Below are 26,723 nucleotides of genomic sequence, written 5' to 3' on the forward strand. Positions count from 1 at the left end.
TTATGTCCCCACACTATTGTGCAAAATGAGGACTGCCCATATTCTAGCATGTTTCACTTCAAAATTTCATATACATTTGAAAACTTATACATATTTTATTTATATTATTGCTTGAATACATTGATTTAAAAATATTTTTAGCATGCAGGTATCCTAAACCCGAGATTGCCATTGTGAAGCAAGTGAAGGAGGTATCATCAGCAGAGACCCCTGATAGTTTTGGTATAGTACAATCTTGCAGTATTGATGGTTTGTCAGATGTTTAATGCAACTGGAAAAGCATCTATTTGACAGAACTTCTTGCTTGTTTGAAGTAGAATGCTTTGGTTATAGTGATAGTCTTTTTTTGTTGTTTGTTTGCATCAGTGTTTTAGACTGTCTACAGAATATTTATTTTTATTATCTAACCCTAGACCTTGTGGATATGATCAACTAATAATTGCATGTTTAATTAACTGAAAGATTACATTTATGATCTTAACAAAAGACAAAATCACTTATATTTAATTATATTTAAATAACATATTTTCAAAGTTGTTGAAATAACGAGAGCAAGTGAGACATAAGAAGCAACAAAAATTATGAATATCTTTAGGATGAATGAGTAGGATAAAAGGACAGGGAAACCTTCAGAATATTGTAAAGAGAAACTGTGTTTAAGTAACTGAACTTTAGGAAAATATATTTTAAGAGTGTATTCTTGAATAGTTTGGAAGTCTTATGTAAGTTCACTTTAATGTCATTCATGAACTTTTTTCAGATTCAGTCTCCATGCAGCTTGATATCTAACTTCTGTTGCACGTTGTGATGGTGGTGGTGGAGGAGGAATTGTGTTAACTGAGTGTGTGTGTTTGTGTGTGTATGGGGGGGGGTAGAGGGAGAAATAAAAATATTGCAATAAATACTTCTCTGTCCATATTTTATTTTTGATTACTATTTAATATATATGCGTTGCCTAAGAAGTATAACACAATGTTTGGAAAGGAATAAGAAATATTTTATGGGCCAATTAAAATTTTGTAAGGATAAAGGATAAATATAACTCAGTTTTCTTAGGCTGTATATATAGTATCAAGAGCGGAAACTAAACTGTAAGAACCTCCGAGAAATGGAGAGGCATATAGTGTGTGTGTACACACATACACACGTGTATATGTTAACATATTAGGGCAGTGCAAAAATCCCCCAGTTTGCTCTACTTTGCCAGTTCTAATGTAACTCTGAAGTTAAAAAGTTTAATCTAAGTGTGTATGCAGAAGTTAAGCATTTAATGAAAATGTCGTTTGAAGAAAAAAGTTTTAATTTTGGGTTATTCTGTAGATTGTTTAGTTAGTCCTCATTTTTAGGACAATGTAGGGAAAAAGGAATGATATTTATTCTATAGATAATGGCAAATGATATCACTAGGAGGTAAGGTGCTGCTGAGCAGTAAGTAATCGCAGAATTTAACCTGTCAGCGATCAGCCTTTGAGACTTAGTCTTCAGTTATAACCCTACTCACTGTAGAGTGCTTCTTCATGAATGTTTAGGTGGTATGCCTCTTATTTTTTTTTAAAATCCTACTAGCTATATAATAAACAATAACTATAGAATCAGAATCTTAGAGCTAGAAGGGATGCAGAGACCCTAAACTCCTCATTTTATGTAACATGAAACTGAGATCTAGAGGATTTATGATATAGTCAAGATTTGGTGACTAGTTATATATTACACATGTAAAGCAGGGCAGGGATTAGTGTCAAGGCTTTTGGATTTTTAGTTCAGTGCTCTTCACTGTAATAAATTTCTTCAGGGTTAGCAGGGGAGATTAGCGCTATACTATATGGTATCCTGTTGTTCTGAAACAGTAGAAACCATGTAATTTTCCCATTCAGAAAATATTTTATTTGTTAACCATAATAAATCAGTTGATTTCCTCTTCTTTCTTTTAACTTTGATGGATATTTTAAAATGATGTATATGAAAGGGAATGATATTTTAGGGGAGAAAAAAGGAATTTTAAAAGGTATTAGTATTTTAGTTAGTTGCGTTTTTACTTCAATTTCAAATACTAATGCATGACCAATGTTTTGACAGTGTTTTATATATCCATATACGATTGATATCCATATACAATTGATTCTTGGTTCTTTTATTTTTTGCCATTGAGAATTTACTCATTGAAAGAGAAGTAGAGCAAGAGAATGAGAATCTGGGTTCTAGACCAAGTTGTGTGTCCTTGAGTAAGTCACCTAACATCCCTGGACCAAAGTGGCTGAATCTTCAAAATGGAGAATTAAGTCAGTATACTACCAAGTGGGCAAACTACTGGCATTTGGGCTGGATAATTCTTCATTATGAAGGGCTCTCCTGTGCATTGTAGGATGTTTAGAATCCCTGATGTTAGTAGCATTTCTCAGTCATTATCACATCCACAAACAACCCTGCATTTCCAGGCATTTTCCAGGGTGAGGTAGCATATTGAGAACCACTGGCAGATTGTTTCTAAGGATCCTTTCAGCTCTAACATTCTGTGAAAGAATTTTTATTTGGGGAATGATTGAAAGGGAAAAAAGCAATGCACTGACTGAAAAATCTCTGCTCCTTCCTAATATTAAGCAATTTTATTTTAAAATGAATGTTTTCTGGGGATTTATGTCACCATACCCACAGATATACCAACCACTTATGATGTTCCAAGATAAATAATTTTTTTATAACTCACTTTAAACTTTCCATCTATAATATAATGTATCCATGTTATGTATACTTAGTTATATGATTTTTTAAATTTAATGTTATATAGTACTGTTTCTCTCTATACCTAATAAGTAAAAGTAACAAGATCTGACTCTTTTTTTTTCTTATTTTGGCCACACTGCGCAGCTTGTGGGGTCTCGGTTCCCCGTCCAGGGATTGAACCCAGGCCACGGTAGTGAAAGCGCCAAATCCTAACCACTAGACCATGAGGGAACGCCCCAGATCTGACTTTTTTTTTAAAAGTTGTATTGTTGTTTTAATATCTTAGCCTTTAAAAACAAAGGGAAAATCATTATATATAGTAATTATTTGCCTTGTCTCTTTTCCTTTGGCATGAAGGACGGGAAGGAATATAGTTTCTGTGTTAAGCAGTGTATATAATCACTCCAAATACACAGGTAAGATGTGTAAAAGCAACCACAAATGAATAGTATGTTTGATTATCCTAAAAAAAAAAAACTCCATGAGATGACAGACATAAGAGAAATAAATTACTGTACATCTAGTATTTACTATTTCTTAAGCCAGAGTTAAATAATTAACAGGTTACTACATTAATGAGGTTAATAAAGGTGATGATTAACTGGGTACTATCACCTTCCTCATCATTACTACTGGCCAACTCCTGTCCTCAACTGTTATACCACTGGACTGCCTCAGACCAGGAATTTGTTAGCTGCCCTTAAGTAAACTGGATCCCAGTCTAGGTTGCATTGAAGCCCCAGGCTGCATGTTACCTTCCCCTGAAGGTTAGTGAGGTGACAGTATTGCATGATCTAAGTAAAAATTTCTTTACTAAATAATGTACAAGTTGCAGTAAACTTTTAAATGCTAAATAAAATTACAAAATCATACTCAAATACTTTTTTTTTGGTCTTAACTAAGGCATGTATTTAAAAAATAATTTAAAAGTCCTTTTATAATTAATAGTCATTTTAAAAGACAAGACCTGTTAATTGAAATTTACTAAATTAAAAAGTTTTCCATTTCTAAAGTGTTTCATTTTTCAATTGGAATGTCAGTGTTTATAAGTATATTGCTTAGTCATATTAATTTGTTTCTTTTAAAAAATATTGCCTTGTAGCTTTATAAACCCTTTTTGGTGCATGTTTGAGTTTTTTGGCATTTAATATGATTTACTTTGCTTAAATTATTTTTCATACAGCATGGTTTGCATTTTAAGTTTGTTTTCTTTAATGTGTTATATATTTATTGTAAATTTAACTTTACCCGTTCAAACTCTTGGTTCTGTTAAAAGTCTAAGCAGTTATCTATTTAGAAATATGGGTAATTGAAACCTGTAATCCCTCAAACTGTTGTTTAAATGCAGCAGTTCCATCTCTGTTCTTTTCATAAATCTCTTTTTAGGTCAAATTGTGATTTGTGTTGCCAAAGCTACTTCCTCTCCTTTCTCAGGGAAGATTCTGGGGTGGGGCTTAGAACAAATACTAGGTGGTCAAATGATCAGAAACTGCATCACGGGACACTTCAAGGGTATTGAGTTATTTGTAATTAAAGGAATAGTGCGTGCATTAAACTGTTACTTTTATGTCATCTCAGGGTGATGTTGGCTTCCATACTTTTCTTGCTGTCTATTATAAATGATTCTGAATTTTTCCCTTGATTTGTGATCTTATATTGATGTTTATGCCTATGATAATAGACTGAAATAAGTTACCACATTTAGAATTATCGTTGCTGTGAAAGCATATTGGAAACCAAGACTTTTCTTTTTGTTCTTTAGCTTTTCTTTCGTTTCAAGTTTGTATTTATACTTGTAAAGTATGGTTAAATTTAATGGAAGGTTTAACAATGAAAATGACAGATCATAGTTTTTAAAAAAGTATTTTTTTATTTTAAAAATTGAAGTATAGTTGATTTACAATGTTGTGTTAGTTTGAGGTGTACAGCAAAGTGATTCATTTATACATATGTATACATCTATTCTTTTTCAGATTCTTTTCTCTTATAGGTTAAAATACTGAGTATAGTTCCCAACAAATTATAATTTTTATTACATAATATTATAGAACTCACTATATCAAGGGGGGTAGTTTTGTTTTCCAGCACCACCTTTGTAAACACGTTTTGTTTTATAGCGGAGGCGAAAATGAAGTATAGGTGTTCCACTTACTTTCTTCTACTGAAGTATTTTGATTTTCTTTTTTTTTTTTAATTAAGGGTACTTTAATTTATTTATTTATTTTTGGCTGTGTTGGGTCTTTCATTTCTGTGTGAGGGCTTTCTTTAGTTGTGGCAAGTGGGGGCCACTCTTCATCGCGGTGCGCGGGCCTCTCACTGTCGTGGCCTCTCTTGTTGTGGAGCACAGGCTCCAGACGCGCAGGCTCAGTAGTTGTGGCTCACGGGCCTAGTTGCTCTGTGGCATGTGGGATCTTCCCAGACCAGGGCTCGAACCCGTGTCCCCTGCATTAGCAGGCAGATTCTCAACCACTGTGCCACCAGGGAAGCCCTTGATTTTCAATTTAAGATATATTTCTTAGTACAGTAACTTATTTAGAAAAGAAATACAGTAGGCTTAGTTTATTCTAAAAGATATTTTAAAACCACTTGTCTATATTGGACTGAAGATTTTTTAAAAATTATTTTTAAGGGGAAATATAGTAATAAACTCCTTTGACCTGTCCTACCTATTTGTTGTATTGGAATCTTTTGCCACTTAAAATAACTTGGCAATTGATTGGGACCTGGAAATTTCTTTCAAGGATTTTGTTTTAATGACATTTTACCTATATTCCGAAAACATGAGAATATTTTTAGTACAGTATAACAATAAAAAAATAAAAATGTAGCAAGATGGGAGTAATTTAGCATACTTTTTCTGAGAGGAATTTTGCAAAATTTTAAAAATCCTTAAATGTATGCCCTTTTTTTTGGACTCAGTAATGCCACTTAAGAATCTACCATAAAGAACTTTCAGGGGAACATAAAAAGATTTAGGTACATGTTTGTATGAGTGTTAATTATAAATGTGAAAAAGAATAAAGAATAAATATCTAGTCATAGGGGATTAAACTACTATGTATCATATGATGAAATAAAATACCACCAATACAATTATTGCCTTAAAAAATTTAAGGGGGAAATATTCACCACATAGTGCTTTGTGAAAATGGCAGAACACAATTTTCTGTATACCTCTCTATAGAAAAAAGATTGAAGGATAATACATCAAAATGTTTATTTCTGATAAATTATAGGTAGTTTGAAATTTTTTTTTTGGTTTGTTTTTCTGAGTCTCATTAACTTTCTACAATAAAGGTATATAACCCTCTTAGTTGAAAAGTGTAACTTATTCATTTAGATAAACCAAAGGAATTTAGTATTTTAAATGTTATTTTCTAATTTTTACTTAAAAATCGCTTTTAAGTTAAAAAACTCAACATCATCATCCTTTTCATATATGTAATATGAATAAATAAATATTTACGTGTGAATTATATACGTGTGTATGTAAATATGGCTTATTTAATGTAAGATGTTTGCAGTAAATTCCTATGGTTTTTTTTTTTTATTAATGGAGGCTGTACAGTATTTGGGGGTTCTTTTGGTGTCTTCATTTCATTTTTTTTAATTTTATTTTTTTATTGGGGTATAGTTGTTTTACAATGTTGTGTTAGTTTCTGCTGTACAGCAAAGTGGAGTTCCCTGTGCTATACAGCAGGTTTTTGTAAGTTATCTATTTTATACATATCAGTGTATATATGTCAATCCCAATCTTTGTTATATCCAAATTGATATAACAATCAATTTTGACTGAAAAGCACAAAGGCACAAGGCATTTTATGGCCAGGTTACAGGTAGTTGTTCTATTCCCAGTGGTTCTATTCTAAAACTTGCATGTTGTATATTCCTGAAAAGCACAATTTAAAAGCATTTTCCTACTTTATTCTAAGCATTAATATAAAAGGTAAATTTTAGTATGTTTATAGCACTGATAAAAGTATTTGAATATATGTTACATTTTAGTTATGAAGGATTCTAAGACATTTTGGTAAAACCTAGTAGGAATTTTCCAGGATTAAAACAAATGTGAGGGGCTTCCCTGGTGGCACAGTGGTTAAGAATCTGCCTGCCAGTGCAGGGGACACAGGTTAGAGCCCTGGTCCGGGAAGATCCCACATGCCGCGGAGCAACTGAGCCCGTGCGCCACAACTACTGAGCCTGCGCTCTAGAGCCTGCGTGCCACAGCTACTGAAGCCCACGCGCCACAACTACTGAAGCCCGCGCACCTAGAGCCCGTGCTCCGCAAAAAGAGAAGCCACCGCAATGAGAAGTCCACACACCGCAACGGAGAGTATCCCCCGCTCGCCGCAACTGGAGAAGGCCCACGCGCAGCAAAGAAGACCCAGTGCAGCCAAAAAATAAAAAATAAATTTTTTAAAAAATAATAAATAAATAAAACAAATGTGAGGTTTAAAATGGTGATATTTGTTCTTCTATGATTAGAGGTCATTGAAATAGTGTAGTATAGGCTTGATTGTAGGAATACTGTCCCAAATGTATGTCTTGGGAAAAACTGCTTCTTAATCTTACCAATAAAAAAATTATTATTGTTTATTTTTCACCACAGGAAAAAAAATCTGATTGGAATTCAGCTTAAATTAGAGCCTACAGTTAGCTAATTTCCTTTCTCACCAGATGCCATTTTAAGTTTAAAAAAAAAAAAGACAATGATAAACAATGGTCAGGAATTTATTTTAAAATAAGCTTTTAGAACATGGCCTGGGGATTTGGAAACCTTTAGATCTGTGTCCTACAGCAAAGCCTGGGAACCCCTGGCATAGCTGGAGATAATATCTGTTCATCTGGTTTTCCCATAGTGCTTAGCAGTGTGTATATATTAGGAGGTATCTGTGTGCACAGTGGAGTCTGATCCAAAGGTGTCAAGTTTAGACTACCTGCTGACTAATCAACAAAGAAATACAGTAGCGGGACTGAAAAAAACCATGTCCCACCAACTCATTTGCCCAGATCTAGGAAGTCTCTTTCTTGTGTGGCCTTCTCTGAGACTCCCTTCAAAAACTCTCTCTCTCCCTCCATTTTTAAAAAAATCTCTACATTTGTTCCTCATCTGTTTTTCTTACCTTGCTCTGTTTCTCATTTCTCCCTTTGTCTTTCTCTTCCTAATCCAACTTCCCCCCTTTTTAAGTGAATATAGTATAAAACAAATATTATATACTTACATTTATATAATAAAATATAAAAAGCTGCTGGATTAAATATATTTTTATTCCTGAAATAGGAGAAAAAAGCCTTAATTTGTGTTTTGTTCTCTCTTCTGGTTTTTATGTGACAGTGACCCTCAGTTTTATATCTCCTAAATAGATAATAATTGAGCATTAAAATGATGATTCTGATGCACTATAATATTCCAGTTCATCAAAGAAGTATTTCTTTTTAAAGAATTCAATATTACTTAGGTAGTAACAGTATTTTATAAGCTACATCAGTTCTCTGGTTGCTTTAGTTAACTAGAAAACTAACTGGAATACCTCATTCATTGTACATTCTAAAAAATTAGAATTTCATTTAATAAAAGTGAAATTGCTTTAAATGTTTTAAACTGTTTTCTCTAATCTTCCTGGGTTACTGAAGCAAAACAAAATGTTGAAAGCGTTGAAAATTTTTATATTTAAACATGGAAAGTACTTTCTTATGTTTTCAGGATTTGTAATGAATATCTTAAGTGCTTTTTAATTCGGAAAAGATTTGTCTGTACAATAATTGAATATATTTATGTTCTCAAGGACAGATCAAAAGGAGAGATAGTCCCACTTAAAATAATTTTTATTTGATTTGGTATGGTATAAATTAGCAGTTTGCAAGAACTGTCTTATTTACTGTCCCTCCAGCAAAGACTTTTAACTGTGAAATCAAAAGAAAAAAAATTTATTTGTAAATACTATCTCATAGACACATACAAATAATTTTCCTAATCTGTATGTTTCTAAACATGGAACCCTATTAAGCACAACTTCTCCTTCAAACAATGAGAAATATCAGAAAGGGAAAAATGTAAGGAAGTCTGGATGTTATTTTTTGCCACTATTGTGAATAAACACACTTTGGGAAAGCAGAACAGTTATCATTACATTAAAATTTTTTCTGACTGTGTTCATGAGGGATATTGGTCTGTAGTTTTCTCTTTTTTGTAATTTCTTGGTTAGATTTTTTTTTTTTTTTGGTGGTACGCGGGCCTCTCACTGTTGTGGCCTCTCCCGTTGTGGAGCACAGGCTCAGCGGCCATGGCTCATGGGCCTAGCCTATCCACGGCATGTGGGATCTTCCCGGACTGGGGCACGAACCCATGTCCCCTGCATCAGCAGGCGGACTCTCAACCACTGCGCCACCAGGGAAGACCTCTTGGTTAGATTTTATATTTAGGACTATTCTGGCCTCATAAAATGAGTTGGGAAGTATTTCCTCATTTTCTGTTTTTCTGAAAGAGATTATAAGTTTGTCTAGGGTTGGTGTTTGCTCTTCATTAATATTTGATAAAACTCATTAGTGAAACCATCTGGGCCTAGAAGGTTTTTTAGTGTGAATGTTATGGAAAGGTGCTTGGTAACAAATTTGATTTTGCTACTAAATAGAACTGTTCAGATTTTTGTTTCATCTTATATCAGTTTTAGTAAGTTGTATTTTTCAAGGAATTTGTTCATTTCATCTAAGTTGTTGAATATGTTGGCATAAAGTTATTTGTAATATTCTCATTTTAATGTCTGTGGGATATGTAGTGACAGTCCCCTGTTTCATTAGTAACATATTAATAATATGTATTCTCTCTTTCTTCATTGGTATACCTAAGGGTTTTTAAATTTTGTTGATCTTTTCAAAGAACCAACTTTAGGCTTTGTCTATTTCCTTTATTGTTTGTTTTTTATTTCATTGATTGCAGCTCTTTTTGTTATTATTTCCTTCTTTCTGCTACTTACTTTTGGCTTCCCTTGTTCTCTTTTTCGTAGCTTCTTAAGATAGTGCCATAGGTTATTCATTTTAGCCCTTTGTTTTTAATATTAGTATTTAAAACTAGAAGTTTCCCTCTAAGCATTCATTTAGCTGTTTTGACAGATTTTGATATGCTGTATTTTCATTGTGATTCAGTTTGAAAACTATTTTCTAATTTCCTTTTTGATTTCTTTGGCCCATGTATTTAGAAGATGTTATTTAATTTCTAAATTTTTTTCCTAGATATCTTATTGTTATGGGTTCCATTTTGGTCAGAGAACATATTCTTTACAACTTTAATCATTAATTTATTAACACTTGTTTTGTGGATCAGCATATGGTCTATCTTGATGAATGTGCCATCTGCAATTGAAAAGAATATGCATTCTGTAGTTGTAGAGTGTAAATGTTTAAATATCAGTTGAATCAAGGTGGTTGGTAGTGTTCAGATAACGTGTTTTTTACTGCTATTTTCCCCTAGTGTTCTATCAGTTACTGAGAGAGAAGCTTTTGTATCTCCAAGTGTGATTGTGAAAATGTTTATTTTCCCTTTAATTCTGTCATATTTTGCATCATGCATTTTGGTTTTTGTTTGTTTTTCTTTTTATTTTGGTTGCACTGGGTCTTCGTTGCTGCGCATAGGCTTTCTCTAGTTGCTGCCAGCAGGGACTACTCTTCATTGCAGTGCACCGGCTTCTCATTGCAGCAGCTTCTCCTGTTGCGGAGCACGGGCTCTAGGGGCACAGGCTTCAGTAGTTGCAGCATGCAGGCTCAGTAGTTGTGGCACGCAGGCCCTAGAGCTCACGGGCTTCAGTAGTTGCAGCACACGGGCTCAGTAGTTGTGGCTCATGGGCTTAGTTGCTCCACATCATGTGGGATCTTCCCAGACCAGGGATTGAACCTGTGTCCCCTGCATTGGCAGGTGGATTCTTAACCATTACGCCACCAGGGAAGTCCGCATCATGCATTTTAAAGCTCTGTTATTAGGCATAAACATTAAAATTTTTTCTGACTGTGTTCATGAGGGATATTGGTCTGTAGTTTTCTCTTTTTTGTAATTTCTTGGTTAGATTTTTTTTTTTTTTTTTTTGGTGGTACGCGGGCCTCTCACTGTTGTGGCCTCTCCCGTTGTGGAGCACAGGTTCAGCGGCCATGGCTCATGGGCCTAGCCTATCCACGGCATGTGGGATCTTCCCGGACTGGGGCACGAATCCATGTCCCCTGCATCAGCAGGCGGACTCTCAACCACTGCGCCACCAGGGAAGCCCTCTTGGTTAGATTTTATATTTAGGACTATTCTGGCCTTCATTCTTCCCTGAAGATTTTACTTTCCAACTGGTATTTCCTTCCATCTGAAGAAGTTTCTTCTGCATTTCCTGTTTTGCAGATTGGCTGGCAACACATTTTTTCGTAGTTTTAGTTTAACTGAGGTACAGTTTGCCTTCATTCGTGAAGGATAAGGATATTTTTCTGGATATGCAATACTGGACTGACAGCTTTCTTTTTCTTTCCGTATATTCAAATCATTGTTTTCCTTTACTTAATGTGTCATTTTTTTTCCTGACTGCTTTCAATATATTTTTTTCTTTGTCATTGGTTTTCTTTATATTTATCCTACTAAGGGTTCACTGAACTTCCTGAATCTTTTGAAATTTTTGTCTTCCCTCCAACTTTGAGAAAGTTTTAGCCATTATTTATTTTAAAAGATTTTTGGGTCCTTTTCTTTCTCCTCACATTCTGGAACTCCAGTTACGCATATATTGACCTTTTGATATTTAGCCACAGGTCCCTGAGACTGGTTTACTGTTTTTCAGTCCTTTTATTCTCTTTTTCAGATTGGGTAATTTTACTGATCTATCATTATGTTCATTAATTGCTTCTTCTGTCACTTTCATTATGTTTTTAAGCCTATCCAGTTAATTTTAAAATTTCAGATATTGAATATTTCAGTTATGGAACTTCAGTTTGTTTTTTATCATTTCTATTTGAGCATTTTTATTTTTACATCTTCGAATATAATTTTAATTACTACTTTAGATTCTTTGTCTGCTATTTCTAACATTTGAGTCACTTTAAAAAAAATTGAAGTATAGTTGATTTACAATGTTGTGTTAGTTTCTGGTGTACAGCAATGTGATACAGTTGTACATATATATGCATATTTGAGTCACTTTTGAATTGGTCTCTGTCTATTGTTTTTTATCCTGAAAATGGGTCAGGTTTTCCTGTTTGTGAAGTAATTTTGGATTGTATACTAGTCATTGCTATTATTATGTTGCAGAGACTCTGGATTGTGTTTCATTCTTCTGAAAAATATTGACTTTTGTTTATTTGTTTTAGCATGCAGTTAATTGTTAGGCTCATATTGCAAACTCTGTCTCTTGGGCTGCAGCTCACATCTTCAGTTATTTTACCTTTAACTGAGATTTTTGGAGTTTTCCCTGTACAAGCGTGGTTTACAGGTCAGCCATATATTTGAACCAAATGTGTATACAGAACTTAGGGCTCCTCCTTTCTGACTTTATTCTTTCCAGGATTCCCCTCTCAGTTTCCAGCGGCTTTGGTTACCTTGCACCCTGCCCACTACTTCTTTTTTTTTTTTTTAACATCTTTATTGGAATACAGTTGCTTTACAATGGTGTGTTAGTTTCTGCTTTATAACAAAGTGAATTAGCTATACATATATATATATCCCCATATCCCCTCCCTCTTGCGTCTCCCTCCCACCCTCCCTATCCCACCCCTCTAGGTGGTCACAGAGCACCGAGCTGATCTCCCTGTGCTATGCGGCTGCTTCCCTCTAGCTATCTATTTTACATTTGGTAGTATATATAAGTCCATGCCACTCTCTCACTTCATCCCAGCTTACCTGTGCCCGTACCCGTGTCCTCAAGTTCATTCTCTACGTTTGTGTCTTTATTCCTTTCCTGCCCCTAGGTTCTTCAGAACCTTTTTTTTTTTTTTTTGAGATTCCATATGTATGTGTTAGCATACGATACTTATTTTTCTCTGACTTACTTCACTCTGTGTAACAGTCTCTAGGTCCATCCACTTCACTACAAATAACTCAATTTCGTTTCTTTTTATCTGCCCACTACTTCTTTAGGCCAGAAAGACTGAAGTTTTTTTATTAAGAGTTTTAGTTCGTCTACATGTTGTGGATTAGGCCAGAAGCTGTGTTAAATGGGTAGCTCATTTAGTTCCATTCTTTCTTCTAAGTGTTGATTCCTCTCCAGAATCAACCTACTTTTGGTCATTTTCCAGTGCTTTCAAATATTTATTTATAGTTATAGTTTTTCTGTGCAGGAGGCTTGGTCTGATAGAAGATTATTCAGTCAGTATTGGAAGTAGAACCAGGATTTCTTAAGCTAAAAATGGTTAGAGAATATGGTGTGGTGATGTACAATCTTAATAGTCATCTTATTTTAAAATATTTAGAAAAGAAGAGAGAAATTATGATGCATGTAACACATACATACACACATAGAGTAACTGAAAGAACTGGTTTTTCTAACTCCAAATTCTGCTTAATAAAACAGTAGATTAGAATACATTTCCATGTAAGTGTACATAGTTTACCATATGTCAGAAGAAAAATTTTATGGTTAAGATATATATGTAGGGAAATAAAACTTTGGGGTTTATTATGACTGTTTTCAGGGAGGTTAAATTGGCAGCCATGACATTTTAAAACTTGTATAGATTGCTGAAACCTTGGGCTCTTTCCAAGATTGAGTTTTGCTGTGTGTTATACATCTAATGTTTTTAACTTCTTTTTTTTAAAATTATTTTTAAAATTTATTTATTTTATTGGTTTTATTTGTGGCTGCATTGGGTCTTTGTTGCTGCTCGCGAGCCGTCTCTAGTTGGAGTGAGAGGGAGCTATTCTTCGTTGCTGTGTGCGGGCTTCTCATTGTGTGGCTTCTCTCGTTGCAGAGCACGGGCTCTAGGCTCGCGGGCTTCAGTAATTGTGGCACGCGGGCTCAGTAGTTGTGGCTCGCGGGCTCTAGAGCACAGGCTCAGTAGTTGTGGCACACGGGCTTGTTGCTCCACGGCCTGTGGGATCTTCCCGGACCAGGGCTCGAACCCGTGTCTCCTGCATTGGCTGGCGGATTCTTAACCACTTCGCCACCAGGGAAGCCCTTTAACTTCTGATATGTATTTTCTTTTCTTTCAGTTAATGTGGTAAAGAAGATAATTTATAGTGTCAGAATCCTCAAACTGATCAATTTATGATTCACAATTTTTTATAGATACTTTCCAATAAAACTTTCACTTTCTAGGAAATGTTCCTTTCATATTTACTCTTATTACTCCTTGGGTTCTCTATGATGCAGGAAGCAAAAATCTGTGCTTTGATTTTACTTTAATCTCTGTGCCAGTGGTGTTCTTCCCTGCTCTGTCTCCTTTACTTTACATTTCTTTCTTTTTCTCTATCTTTAAAAAAAAATATTTTTCATTACCTTTAATTTTTTAATCCTTATGTGTACTTGGAAAGACAGATTAGGAATATTGGTTACATTATTTGATTTTTTTTTTCCTCTTTACCGCTACACGTTATACATTTGCCTAGCCCTTATCCTTTTGTCTTAGGAGTTGTAAAATATTTTAAATATTTTGCTCAATATGTAAGGAATTTGAAGAAGTAAAAGCAAGGACTCTGTATATTCTCATTATATTGGGAAGGTCCTGCTTGTTGAATTTTTAGGTATTTCAGGATGTTCCAGTCAACTGACAAGGACTTCTCCTCACAGTGTCAGAACTGAGTGATGATGAGAGTAATGCAACTAGGAAATAGTTCTGGTATGTAACCACTTTTGCATGTTTGCTTCACCAGAAAACTCTTCGGAAGTACAGTGGTATCTTATATTTCTTGTTAAAAATTTGGAAAACTATTCGCATGCTTTCAAAGTAGATTTTGAAGTAACAGTGCTAGTCAAAGAATGGAAAGTATATTCTAAGCAGATGTAAAATTCTACAAAGTTTTAGGATATCTTCATTTCTTAACCGTTCTAAAAAAGGAAAAACAAAACTTAAACTTGCATTCTTAGAACTTTTTGAATAATTCAGTAATTGCCTAAACTCTAGGTTTTAGCGTATTTCTTATTGTAAAGCCTTTATGATACTATATGCTTTTTTAGTAAAATAACATTTACAAATATGAATCATACTCCTTTTTATATAGCTTATTAATGGAGATTTATTTGCTTTTCCCTTTTTAAAAACTAAATTCTTCAGTTCTTATGTTGTCATAGATTATAAATAAATATTTTAGAAAATATATATCCAGTTTGTAATGAATTTCCTTGGTCCCTTCGGTTGTTTGTACTAAATCTTTAGAGCAGAGCGATCCATGGTTTGGGTTCTTCTGTGTAGGTTATCAGTTACTTCTGTTGGATTGAGTGAAGATAAAGAAGGTGGAATTCTCTGCCATTTTACCATAGCTTACTCTTACTTATAAATGGTGAGTTGTGTATTGTTATGAGATTAGGTCGGTAGATTCTTTGTAACAATTGTTAATTTTTAGATTTAATGATGGCACTTGAAGTTACTTACTTTGATGTATATACTTGGGAAAACTTTCTGTGTTTATTATGACATATAAGTAATATTGCTATTTGTTGAATGATACTCTCTCTACTCTTTTGGGTCATTTTATTGTGTAGAATATTCTAATTATCCAGTAGTATAGGTTTCAAAACTCAAAATATTCAGTATATTATCTAGGGATATTAATTAAGGAACATAACACAATCTGGTGAAGTTACTGGTGTAATACATTGCTTTAAAATATTATTTTCCTATTTTTAAAGGACATCTAGGTCTACTTGAGTATTATCAGTGTTTGTTTGGGTATATATTTCTTAAGTCATTTAGGGTTGCCATTTTAAAGAAGGGTAGCTATATTTCTGAAGTTATTTTTTTTTCCACTGTAGTTTGCGTGAACAGCCTCATTATATAGATACAAGGACTTACAAAAAACCAAAAAGCAAATGATTTACTCAGGGCTATAGGGTCCATGGTAGGCCTGTAACTAAAGCTCAGTTTTGTTTTCTAGCTTTGTAATTTAATCTATACCAAGTAATATTTCCTGTATGGATAACTTTGGTCCATTAACCTAAAGATAATTTATGAAAAACTCTGCTATTCTCTCACTTTGTAATTCTGCTGGTATTTTCTTCATTGTAATAAAATGAAGTAACTATAGTAACTAATTCTTGACCACACCCTTTCTTTCCCCTTCAGAAAAATTGGAAGCTCTACCACCCACCCCAGGACAGCTGAGATATGGTAATGGTTCTATAATTGTTAAATATTTGTGCATCTGTCTTTTGGACTTGAAATAACTGTGTTACTCATTAATAGTACAGAAATCATTCCAGATAGAGTGGATTATCCTATTTATTATGCTGAAGCAAAAAGTTTGTAAACTTGGTTTAAGACATATTACAGTATTATGGAATTTCTAAGATTGTTAACCATATCATTATTGTTTAAATATTGTTACCATCTAGAGATAGAATTATAGTAGAGGTTTTCTTAATTCCCAAGAAGAAGGGTATGTTTAGTTTGGATTTAAGTTGGGTAATTTCAGAACTAGAACTTCTAGGCTATTTTGTTTGGTGGAGAAAATACTCTGATTTGTTCTTTGTAATAAGGAGGAAAGTAAAGTTCATTTTAAACCACGAGGAAGAAGAGCTTTACAATGCTGCTGGTGTGCTTTCTTTATTACGATTGGAATAAATATTCAAGGGCTAACACCAAAGTAATGTAAAATAGTTTGGGATCTTACTATAAAGACAATGGAAGAAGAGAATTATTTAGCAGTGCGGTGAATTTGAATAGATTGTAAGTTAAAGCTAAACATTAGATGTGATTTGCTAACAACTACCGAGTTAGAGAATAATATTTCCCAAAGGAAACTGAAGAAATTGGTAGGATATCATTACATGCTGGAGAGCAAACTTATATAATTAAAATATAGTAGCCAGTTCTTTTTAATAGTTCTTTTTACTCTCAGAGGTAGAATATAATTTGTATTAGAAATAAGTAACTTTTCCGAGATATCAAAACAGTTTAAGAATTCTTTAAGACGTTTCTTTCCCAGGTAATCTTTTTTTATTCTTCTAGCTTGGATTCATACAATCAATATCCATAGCACTGTATAATGCTATTACCATTTTGGGGGTCATATTGAAATTACCTGCTTATATGGTTGTGTTATCATACCCAAACTTCTTGAGGGCTGGTAACCAAGTATCTTTGTATCTCAAGTGCCCTGTGGAGTGTCCAGTACATGTTTATTTGACTTTCTGAAACTTACAATTTTCCTTTGGAATGAAAATAAATTTTTATTTACAGGACACATTTACTTAGGTCTAAACGTCAAAGCATAATATATTTTATAATTCCAGGTAATTATTATAGCAGTGTAGCAACATGCCTTGGTTTTATGACCAGGTTTTTACTAAGATAGCAATTAGTCTAATCTTAAACTTAGTTTAATAACCTTAACACCTAGTTTTAAGATATTTATAACTAGCCAGTTTTAGAGATGCCATCAAATTAACCCTAAAATGTTTAGTAATCCCAAAGGTTTCATAGCTACTTTGCCATATTTACATGTCAAAGATGATTGAGATGTCTGGGGAGTCTTCTCTCCAGATATACATTTAAGTAGCTCTCTTTTCACTATAAATGTTTCATATGGTGAATTTTAAAAATTTCATTATATTCTTTTGACATGTCAAATTTGTAATATGTTTTTGAAATTCTGTATGTGTTTTAGAAGCTGATTATTATAAAATTTTGAATGTCTGGTCATTAAGCAGCTGGATCTAGGCAAAAAGTCAAAGAACTAAGTCTAGACTCTTTAATTAAAAAATCCCATTTCATTAATGTGCCACTTGATTTTTATCATCTTTCATAGCTTTTAAAACAATATGCTTAAAAAAAACAAAACAATATGCTTTATAATTTAAAAGATGCTGCTTTTTACCTGGGACATTCTTATATGATAACGAGAAGAACTCTGAAATGACCTAGGATATATACTATTTTCCCCCTTGATCTTAGTCTTCGACAGTGCTTGTGGGTAGAAATGTTTCTTGTTTTACTGCTTATTAGCCTTCCCTGATTGGTGTAAAGTCGTATCAAATTTTCATAACTTCTGGATTATATTTTAATTATACTTTTTGTGGACTTAACTGCATGAAAAGGAAAAAGATCTAAAGGCACGGAACACATATATAACGAATTGGTTTAAGGGACTATTTTTTGGATGTGGTATAAAACTCAGAGCCTTGATGTTTATTTTTAAAAAGTCCTCAGTTGAATGGATGTTGACTATACCTTGGCAAATTTATAGAATAACTAGAATAAAGTCTTAACTATCCCCAGCTTTTAATCTGTTTCACAGTCTTCCTTCAATTCTCTTAATCTGGAATTCTCTTCCTTTCCAAATTAGTTGTCCTCAACTTATTTAACTAATGTTTATTGAGCATCTACTGTGCACTAGGCATTCTGCAATGTGCTGAAGATGTAAATAGGAAAAAAAATAAAGCTAAATATATTTTTAAAATAGGTGTTAGTTCTTCCTAGTTACACTTCTGTTTTCTCAGGTCATTCAGATTATGTACTAGATAAATAGGGTGAGATGTGCCTTTGGTAGGAAGAGATCAAGTTACATTTTCATTTAAATCAAATATTGTTTGTTTTAGTTGGTGAAAGCTATCAGGGGTACTGATGTGTTGAGGGGGGAAAGAGGACTTTGAACACAGATGTCTAAGACAGATGAGATCATCACATTTTCCTAACATTTGTTTAAAAAATTGTTTAATGAATATAAGTGCAGATAGCTTCCCTGATATTTGATTCAGAACACTTTTTATTATTTCTAATATGGAGATCAATTTTATGGTATCAGTAGTTAGGTCTAAGAGAGAAAAAGATTGATGTCAATAGTAATTTAACAGGTAAAACATGGTACTTGTGTATTTATTTGTTCTGTCATTAACTGTATGTAATTTGTACGTGTGTGCGTTGCCAATAAGGAAATACAAAAGCCTAACACAATTAATTTTACATGTTATGTGTTTTTTATTTTGTTTTTTCCCCAGTATATCTTCCACCAAGTATATAAACAGAGGAGAAGCAGAATCTTTTGTCTATGGGGAATGGAAAGCAAATTCCAAAACTTAAATCTATTTATGAGAGTTTAATCATATAGTCTGTTTTTGTCATTTTAAAATTATAGAAATCTTAAAACATATTTTTCTGTTTTTGATGTTTTTCAGTATTCATCCACAATGCGATACCTTTCATAGGGTTTGGCTTTTTGGATAATGCAATTATGATTGTTGCAGTAAGTTCTTTCAACCCTTCTATTTTGCGTTAATAAAGAAATTAATGTGGTCTAAATTTTCCTAATAATTTACATATTGTAGCTATAAAGTTTTAATTAATATCATAATGAACAAGGCTATTTTTAACTATATTTCAGGTTAATTAGACTGTAGCTTAATTTTTAAGGCATCATATCTATTAATCATCAAGACCTTTGGTAAAGCATTGACAATAATAAACAAATATTTATTGGGTCTGTATTATTCTGTTCTAGTTTCAACATTCTTACTAAAGAATAAAGTATGTAAAATTTTCTAATGTTATTTAATTGTATCAGCAGTTCTCATCATGTGTATGTTATTAATTAGTTCCTTGTCCAGTTTTCCCATACAGAAATGTTTTAAAGGGTGTTTGGATATACAGTCTATCCATTTAACCCAAAGATGATTTAAGTTTCAATTCAGAATACTGTGAATAATAAACCCTCCAGTCTTTGTTCCATCGTAGTGTTAAAAAGTTCTCCTTCGCTGAAGTCATTTTAATTTAAGGTTGTTTCTTACTAGTATTGTTTAGTCTCAGGGATGGCTGATTTATCTTTCTTACTCTTCTGTGACACTTTTTGTCACTAGATACCAATATTGGATCCAGATTATAAAGTCATGATGAAAATGCAGGTCTTCTGAAACTGCCCAGTGCTCTATCCACTTCTCTTCAGTGACTCAAACTTTTAAAAAGTTCTGTAAATTCTAGGTGTTTTGTAGGAGACCGCTCAAAAAAGAAATGGAATGATTTTAGGATTATTGAATGTGAGGGAAATATATTTGAGAGATGCCAGGGGTTTTTTTGTTGTTGTTGTTTGTTTTTTGTTTTTTGTTTCGGTGTTTTGGAGGTCACATGTACTATAGATGGATATAAATAGAATATTTAGTTTCAAAATAGGGATAAAAGGGATATAGGGATATAATTTACGTTGTATGGATTATAAAATTTGCTTAAAGAATATCTAAAATTGGTTCATTCAAGAATGGTTTTCTTTGGTATGTAGTCTCACCTTATGTCCAGATTGATAAGGTGGGATCAGATACCCAGAAAGTCTAGACATTCAGCTGGTTGAGGAAACACAGGGTTCACACATCAGGAAGGCATCTTGCTCCTTAAGCAGTCACAGAAGATGCTGTAGCATGCACATAATTTGAAGGTGATAAGCACCCATTGGATACATAATTCTTTAGCAAAGTAGTCCAGTAAGAGACTCTAAAATATAATTTCAAAATGCTAGTTTTTTTGACTGATTATGACATTTTCCTATTATGTATATAAGAATCAAGTTGGCTATTTTATATATCTGTGAATATGAGAAACTTATTCAACCATACCACACTACCTTTTCTGAAATTACTAAAACCTTGAGTTGGTTAGATTATTTAAATAGTTAATGTAAATAAAATCTAATTGTAATGAAAACCCCACTATGATGAATTTAGAAGCTATAGTTTAAGGTCTGATGTGTTCTTGAATAGATTATCTGAATTAAAGCTTCTCTGTTTCAGTTTTACACTCAATATTTTAGATTCTCTTTATTGACAGCTGGTACCTCTCATTCTACCATCTTAATAATCATTTTCTTTTTCAGCTCAGTTGGGCAGACCTTAGATATTCAAATGATGAAAGACTGTCCTTGCTACAGGGAAGTGTTGAGATGATATATTTTGCATAAAGAGGGGTGCAGGGAGATTTTGAAGAGATATCAGAATAGGGAAACTGGGTAGTTTCTTAGATCTTGAATAAGACCTTCACAGTATGGTCTTATATTTCTTTGAAATAAATATCTAAAGTAACAGATATCTGTGTTTAAATACAGATACCAACAAGACAAAACAAATAGAATGACCACATTCTAAAGTCAACTTACTGTAATGTTCCTATTTTGTATTACTCAGGCCTGTGTCTCATTATTAGTGTAACTGAGAGTGGACTATTTTTCCAGGCCTGAGATGGTTGACTCTAATTCAGTAATATTTGTTTTTCTGGTTTACATTGAAATCCAGTTTCAGGAACGTATCACCCGTTGTTGCTTTTTGTTTTTTTTTTTTAACATCTTTATTGGGGTATAATTGCTTCCGTTTTTTATTTATATAGTACTGAAATAAATAATTAAACTACTGGCTTAAACCTGATTAAGAGTAATAGGTATTATATTATATTATCCTGTGATAATTGCAAAATAATTCAAGAACGGTTAAATTTTCCAAAGAGGCTTTTTAATAGACTGCTAAGACTAAAATCCATAAATAATATAACTGTAGGATCTATGAAAAGGGAAATAAGTGAACATTATTATCTTAAGAATGTTTTTCACCTTTTTTTTTAAAAAAAACAAAACAAAACACTGATTGCCTCCAAACATTGTAGGATAGCTATGACTGAAGATAGTAAGTCAAGAAGATATTTTATTCTTCTTTTCTATCATGCCATTTGATGTTTTTCCTGTTAGGTATACTCTCTTAACTGCTACCTAGTTGTAGTCATGTAAACAAATTCCTATATAACTTCTCATAGTAGGTTTGACCTTTATTCTTGGCTGCTGTTCATACTAAGCTTTTGATTTCATAGTTTTTTATTATATTTTTATATTATTGGGATTGCTTTTTATAACTTATATTTTAGTGGGTTTTGGGGGGATTATTTTTCTTACAATTTAATTAGGATAGAGTTGATTAAAATTCTAGCATAGATTAATCATATTAAGGTGATGAACCAAGTATAACTTTAAGACAACTAGTATTAGGTTTATTTATAATTTCTACCTCACTTGTTAACATGAAATTTGATATAACTGTGGGAAAAAGGAAGGGAGTGGATAGTCCATTGCCTTCAAACCGACCTTGACTTTATGTGAGGCTTTTCATGCTGTTTGAAGGATCTTCACGTTTCTTAAATTCAACCAAATGATTAAGCACTTAAATGCTTTATAAATACATGTATTGGCAAACAGATTTTTTGGGGGTCATTTCTAATGATTCATTGCTGTTAAAGATCCTGTATTTATTTTTTTATACACTATAACTGTCAAGTGCTTCTCTTCTGTAGTAATGCTCCTGACTTTTTGGGTTCCATATATAAAGCTACTTCTTCATGCCTGTTTTCTTCTTCAGAAATCTGTTTCTTTGGGTATCTTTACAACCTTGTAACTTTAAGTGCCTGGGAAACTTTCGTACATCACGCTGTTTGGTCCATACTCTACAAGAATTATATTTTAAAGGAGTGGAATCAACAGGCCTAGGGGAAAGAAAATTGAGGAAATTAAACTTAGCTTCTCTTCAATTTTATAAATAATTGAGTAATACAATATTTCTATATTACCAGATAGGACATTCTTTTTTTTTTTTCTCCACAAATATCGTTGAGATTTGTAGGGCATTCTTTTTTTTTCTCCATAAGTACTATTGAGATTTTTTTTTATGTTTTAGAAATTTTCAAGCATCAGTATTCAAGAGACCTTTTGAAAGTTAAGTCCACTTATGGCAGAATTGTGTAAGGATTGGAACTGAATTAGCACAATAGATGGTAGGATTTCTTCTTTATTCTATGTAATAATCCATTAGAATGGTTTAATCTTCTTCACTTCAGTTCCTTCTCTTTAAAGTAGAAGGAAAAATACGAGCCCCTCTTTTCTTTAGAGAAATGAGATAGACATAGAAAATCTTAAAGTCCCAATAAATTCAGTGGAAATACAGTGGAACCTCATTTTTGCTGTAGGTCTATTGTATTAAATGCTATTGTTGCTTATAAATGAATCATACAGTCTCATTACTTAATGGTTAAAGAACTAAGTGTTTTAAGGATAATTTTTGAAGTCTGATTTTTTGGGTCCCTAGAAACTGGTTTTGTCTGTCTTTTAAATCTTTTATAGGGTAAATATCAATAGTATAGTTGTATCATTCAGAATTTAAAATGTAGGTGAGTTGGTTGTCTTTGTGTTCAAAAGCATTAAAACAACTTTCTGTGGTAAGAAAATATAAATTCTAGATTATTAATGATGAATTATATTGCTATGTGTGTTGCTATTTTTTATTTTTATGAAAGCCTAATTTTAATAAATAAAATATTGATGTTATTTCTGCATGACTGCATATATTGGGTTGGCCAAAAAGTTCATTTGGGTTTTTCCATAACCTCTTATGGAAAAATCTGAATGAACTTTTTGGTCAACCCAATATTTAATAATTAAGTGAATTGCTGTAGTATATGTGTATATTTATGCATATTATATATATATAATTTTGCTGTGATAACATTGATTATTTTACCTCTTTTTATTAATGTTTTGCTATTCTTTGATAGTCACTTCAGTTTTAATTTTTAAGATTAATTTCTTTGTAATCATTTTTCAGGGAACCCATATTGAGTTATCTATTGGAATTATTTTGGGAATTTCAACTATGGCAGGTATTTAATAATAATAATGTTATTTTTCCATTGTATATTTATGAAACATTTTAGTAGGTTAGGTTTAGAAGAGGATACTTTATTTGAATGAGTTTATTCACTGAGATGTCTCTTAGTTTATCTACGTAATCCTATTCCTCTACTTTTTAATTTCGTATATGTAGCATATATTTTTCTGAGGAAGTTTAGGTACTTTAAGTTAGTTAATGGGTAACAATAATCTACTAGATTGACTATATTAAAATTTTTTTTCTCTTAATTCAGTGTTACCCTAAAACCTTCCTACTCTTTTTCTCTATCAAATTATTTATTTTCAAGTTGGGCAGAAAAGTCAAGGAAGGAAATACAAGATTGAAAATCTAATTTGGTTCTGTCTCCTTCTTTCCCCCCAAATACCACTGTACTCTTCATGATGGTGACATTTGGGAATGATTCTGTGTTGTTTTATTCTATGGAACACGTGAAGTAGATGAGTTAATGAAAGAGACATTTCCTCTCCTTGATTTTCTTGAATGTCATAGCTGTACATATAGCTTTACTCTTTAACTTTCAAGTATTCAAGTTCCCTTAAATATTATCTGAAAGTTAAACTACAAAATATTGTACAGGTGTTTTAATACTGAAACCAAAATGGAAACTGGCTGCCACATTAGAAAAAACCTACTACTTGATGGAGGTAGAATACTATAATCTCAGGAATATTGTGTTCTATTTTGGAGATCTCAAGATTCAGAGCTGTCAAATGAACTACTTTGGATATTGTCATTGTAGTTTAGAAATGTGATAACTCTTCCAGACCAGTGCTTTATTGATTTTTCTGACTTCTGTGTAATAATTCACTTGTCCATTTTTCATTTTTTTAGCTGCTGCTTTGGGAAACCTTGTGTCAGATTTAGCTGGTCTTGGGTAAGTTCATTCATTTATTCATTTGGGCATGTGTGTACTTGCTCTCTTTCTCTTCTCCATTCTCCTTTAATTGAGAAGGATTTTAAAAAGGGACATTTATTTTTGCATGTGTGTTTTATAACTAAATTTTTAACTTTAATGTTTCTAAATCAATAGCACTAAATCTTTAAACCTTTGGTGTGCATCAAATATAGATGTCTCGCTCACATCCCAGTCATGCAGAATTAGTGTCTCTGGGGATGGGACCCTGACATTTGTGTTTAATAATCTTCTCAAGCAATTGTGATATGTGCAAAATTTTTTCTAAAACTACCATAAGGTAAGTTGAATTTTCATTTACTGAAGTGTTTATATGTATTTTATAAATATCTCCAAGGGTGAGACAGGACTAAAAGTAAGAACCCCTATCATTATTTCACCCCCACCCTCCTCCCACTAAACCCAAAGATAAGAAATATGGCTCAAATGTGAGGATACTGTCTGGGCATGTTTTCTAGAGAGAGGAATTTTCAGAGAATAATGGCCAAAACATACAGGGACTCGGCTAGTTTTTGCTCTTTTTATTCCATGTGGTAGGAATGATGAAACAAACTGAGGATGCCTACTTGGAAAAGGCCAGCTTTCTCTCTTTCTGTTTTTACATTCTCTCTTCTAAGCGGCAGATGGCCTGGGCTGCTTCCTGAGCTTGGGGAAGCCTGGGAAGTATAAATTAGACTAAGTTGGCATTAATTTTTGTGATAAACATATTTTCTCTTGCTCAGTCTTTGGTTCTATTTCTTCCTTTTTTGGTTCATTAGAATGGTAAGTTTTGAGATTTGGATCTGGGTCTAGTAGAGGTCTACTTAGCCCTATAATCTGGAGGAAAGCAGCTTTATATACGACCTAACTCTATATATTAGACATCTGCACTGGAGTTTGGGGCCAAAGCTAATGTTAAAAACACAGTTTCTTTGTTCTGGGCTGAAGTAAAAATTTTATATTCCTGGAATTCCTGACATAAACCTATAATGATATTACCCCTTAAACATTCTATTTCCCAGTTTCCAACATTAAGGTTAATAATGATAATATTATATAGCTACTGTGATAGCTTTCTACATTTAATAGAATGAAATGATCTAATAGATCTCTAAGACCATTTGGTTTTAGATTATATCATTAAACAATTATTTTTTTATTAGACATAAAGATTTGTTGGGAGTCTTATATTTAAGAACTACTTCTCTGCCTTTTAAAAATAGCATTAGGTAACAAATACCACATTTTATCAATCTTAGTTGCACAGGTTTTTAGAACTTAACATATCTGACATTGGGATCTATCTTATAATTGATGGTATGCATAGTTTAATTGGCAATTTTTTTTCTTTCTTACAGTTCTTAAAGTAAGATTGTATCCAATAAGCAATGGCAACTTAGAATTGATAAATACTTGAAATTGCCCTGAAAATCGTAGGCTGTTTTTCTTAGTATATCAATCTGATAAATTTTGGAAATTTTTGTTTTCTGATGATAGTTATTAACTTATATGTTAAAGTGCTTTGCTTTGAATTTGGAATAAATGTATAAATTATAAGTGTTGTAAAAATTTTTATATACCTTGAATTGTTCTTTTTAAGGTAATGGTAGAGAATAATTAAGTTAATTAATTTACCTGTATATTAAATATGTCAGTCTGAAAAATTTTAAACCAAATATATTTATACACAATGAAGATGAAAGTTGTAAAAGAATGTTTATACCATTTCTAGAGTGCCAATTACAGGTATAGAATTATCTTATCTTTGTAGTAATTAGTTTTTCCTATGTGAGGACATTGTGTTTCTCTTTAAAAACTTATATTCTGTCCTCTTGTATCTTTAAAGACTTGCAGGCTACGTTGAAGCTTTGGCTTCCAGGTTAGGCCTATCAATTCCTGATCTCACACCAAAGCAAGTTGACATGTGGCAAACACGTGTTAGTACACATTTGGTGAGTATTTTATATGGCTTATGATGGTGAATTTGGGTAGCCAGAGCAAGACACTGTATTCAGTCCCTTGAGAAATTTGAGACTAAAATTGATTTGAGTGGAATTTTTAACAGAAACTGTCCAAGCCTTGGCAGGTTCAGAAAAGCAGTAATTTTTTATTGACTATTTTTGTAGGTATACTTGATTTTTGAAAAATTCTTTATATGATTCAGTTACTGTTGAGGAGTATCAGTTATGTGCTGAGACTGAAGGACATAAAATGAGTAATAGACTATAGTTCTTTTTAAGGATTGTGTAGGTAAGGAACCAGACATATTAAATAAATTATAATTTAGTGTGACATAT

The 26,723-nt window shown here is 32.7% G+C and overlaps 1 protein-coding gene across 1 annotated transcript in view; it reads left to right on the plus strand.

The window, feature by feature from the left end:
* The window catches only part of TMEM65 (transmembrane protein 65), a 44,259-nt gene that overhangs the window by 15,060 nt on the left and 2,476 nt on the right, over nucleotides 1-26,723 (plus strand). Inside the window, exons 2-6 of the mRNA XM_079902425.1 lie at nucleotides 15,955-15,999; nucleotides 19,005-19,072; nucleotides 23,448-23,502; nucleotides 24,366-24,408; nucleotides 26,273-26,378. Of these exons, the coding sequence (XP_079758551.1) occupies nucleotides 15,955-15,999; nucleotides 19,005-19,072; nucleotides 23,448-23,502; nucleotides 24,366-24,408; nucleotides 26,273-26,378 (317 nt within the window). The remainder of the gene's footprint in view (nucleotides 1-15,954; nucleotides 16,000-19,004; nucleotides 19,073-23,447; nucleotides 23,503-24,365; nucleotides 24,409-26,272; nucleotides 26,379-26,723) is intronic.

Source organism: Stenella coeruleoalba (genome assembly GCF_951394435.1).
Source record: "Stenella coeruleoalba genome assembly, chromosome: 17".
NCBI classification, from domain to species: domain Eukaryota; kingdom Metazoa; phylum Chordata; class Mammalia; order Artiodactyla; family Delphinidae; genus Stenella; species Stenella coeruleoalba.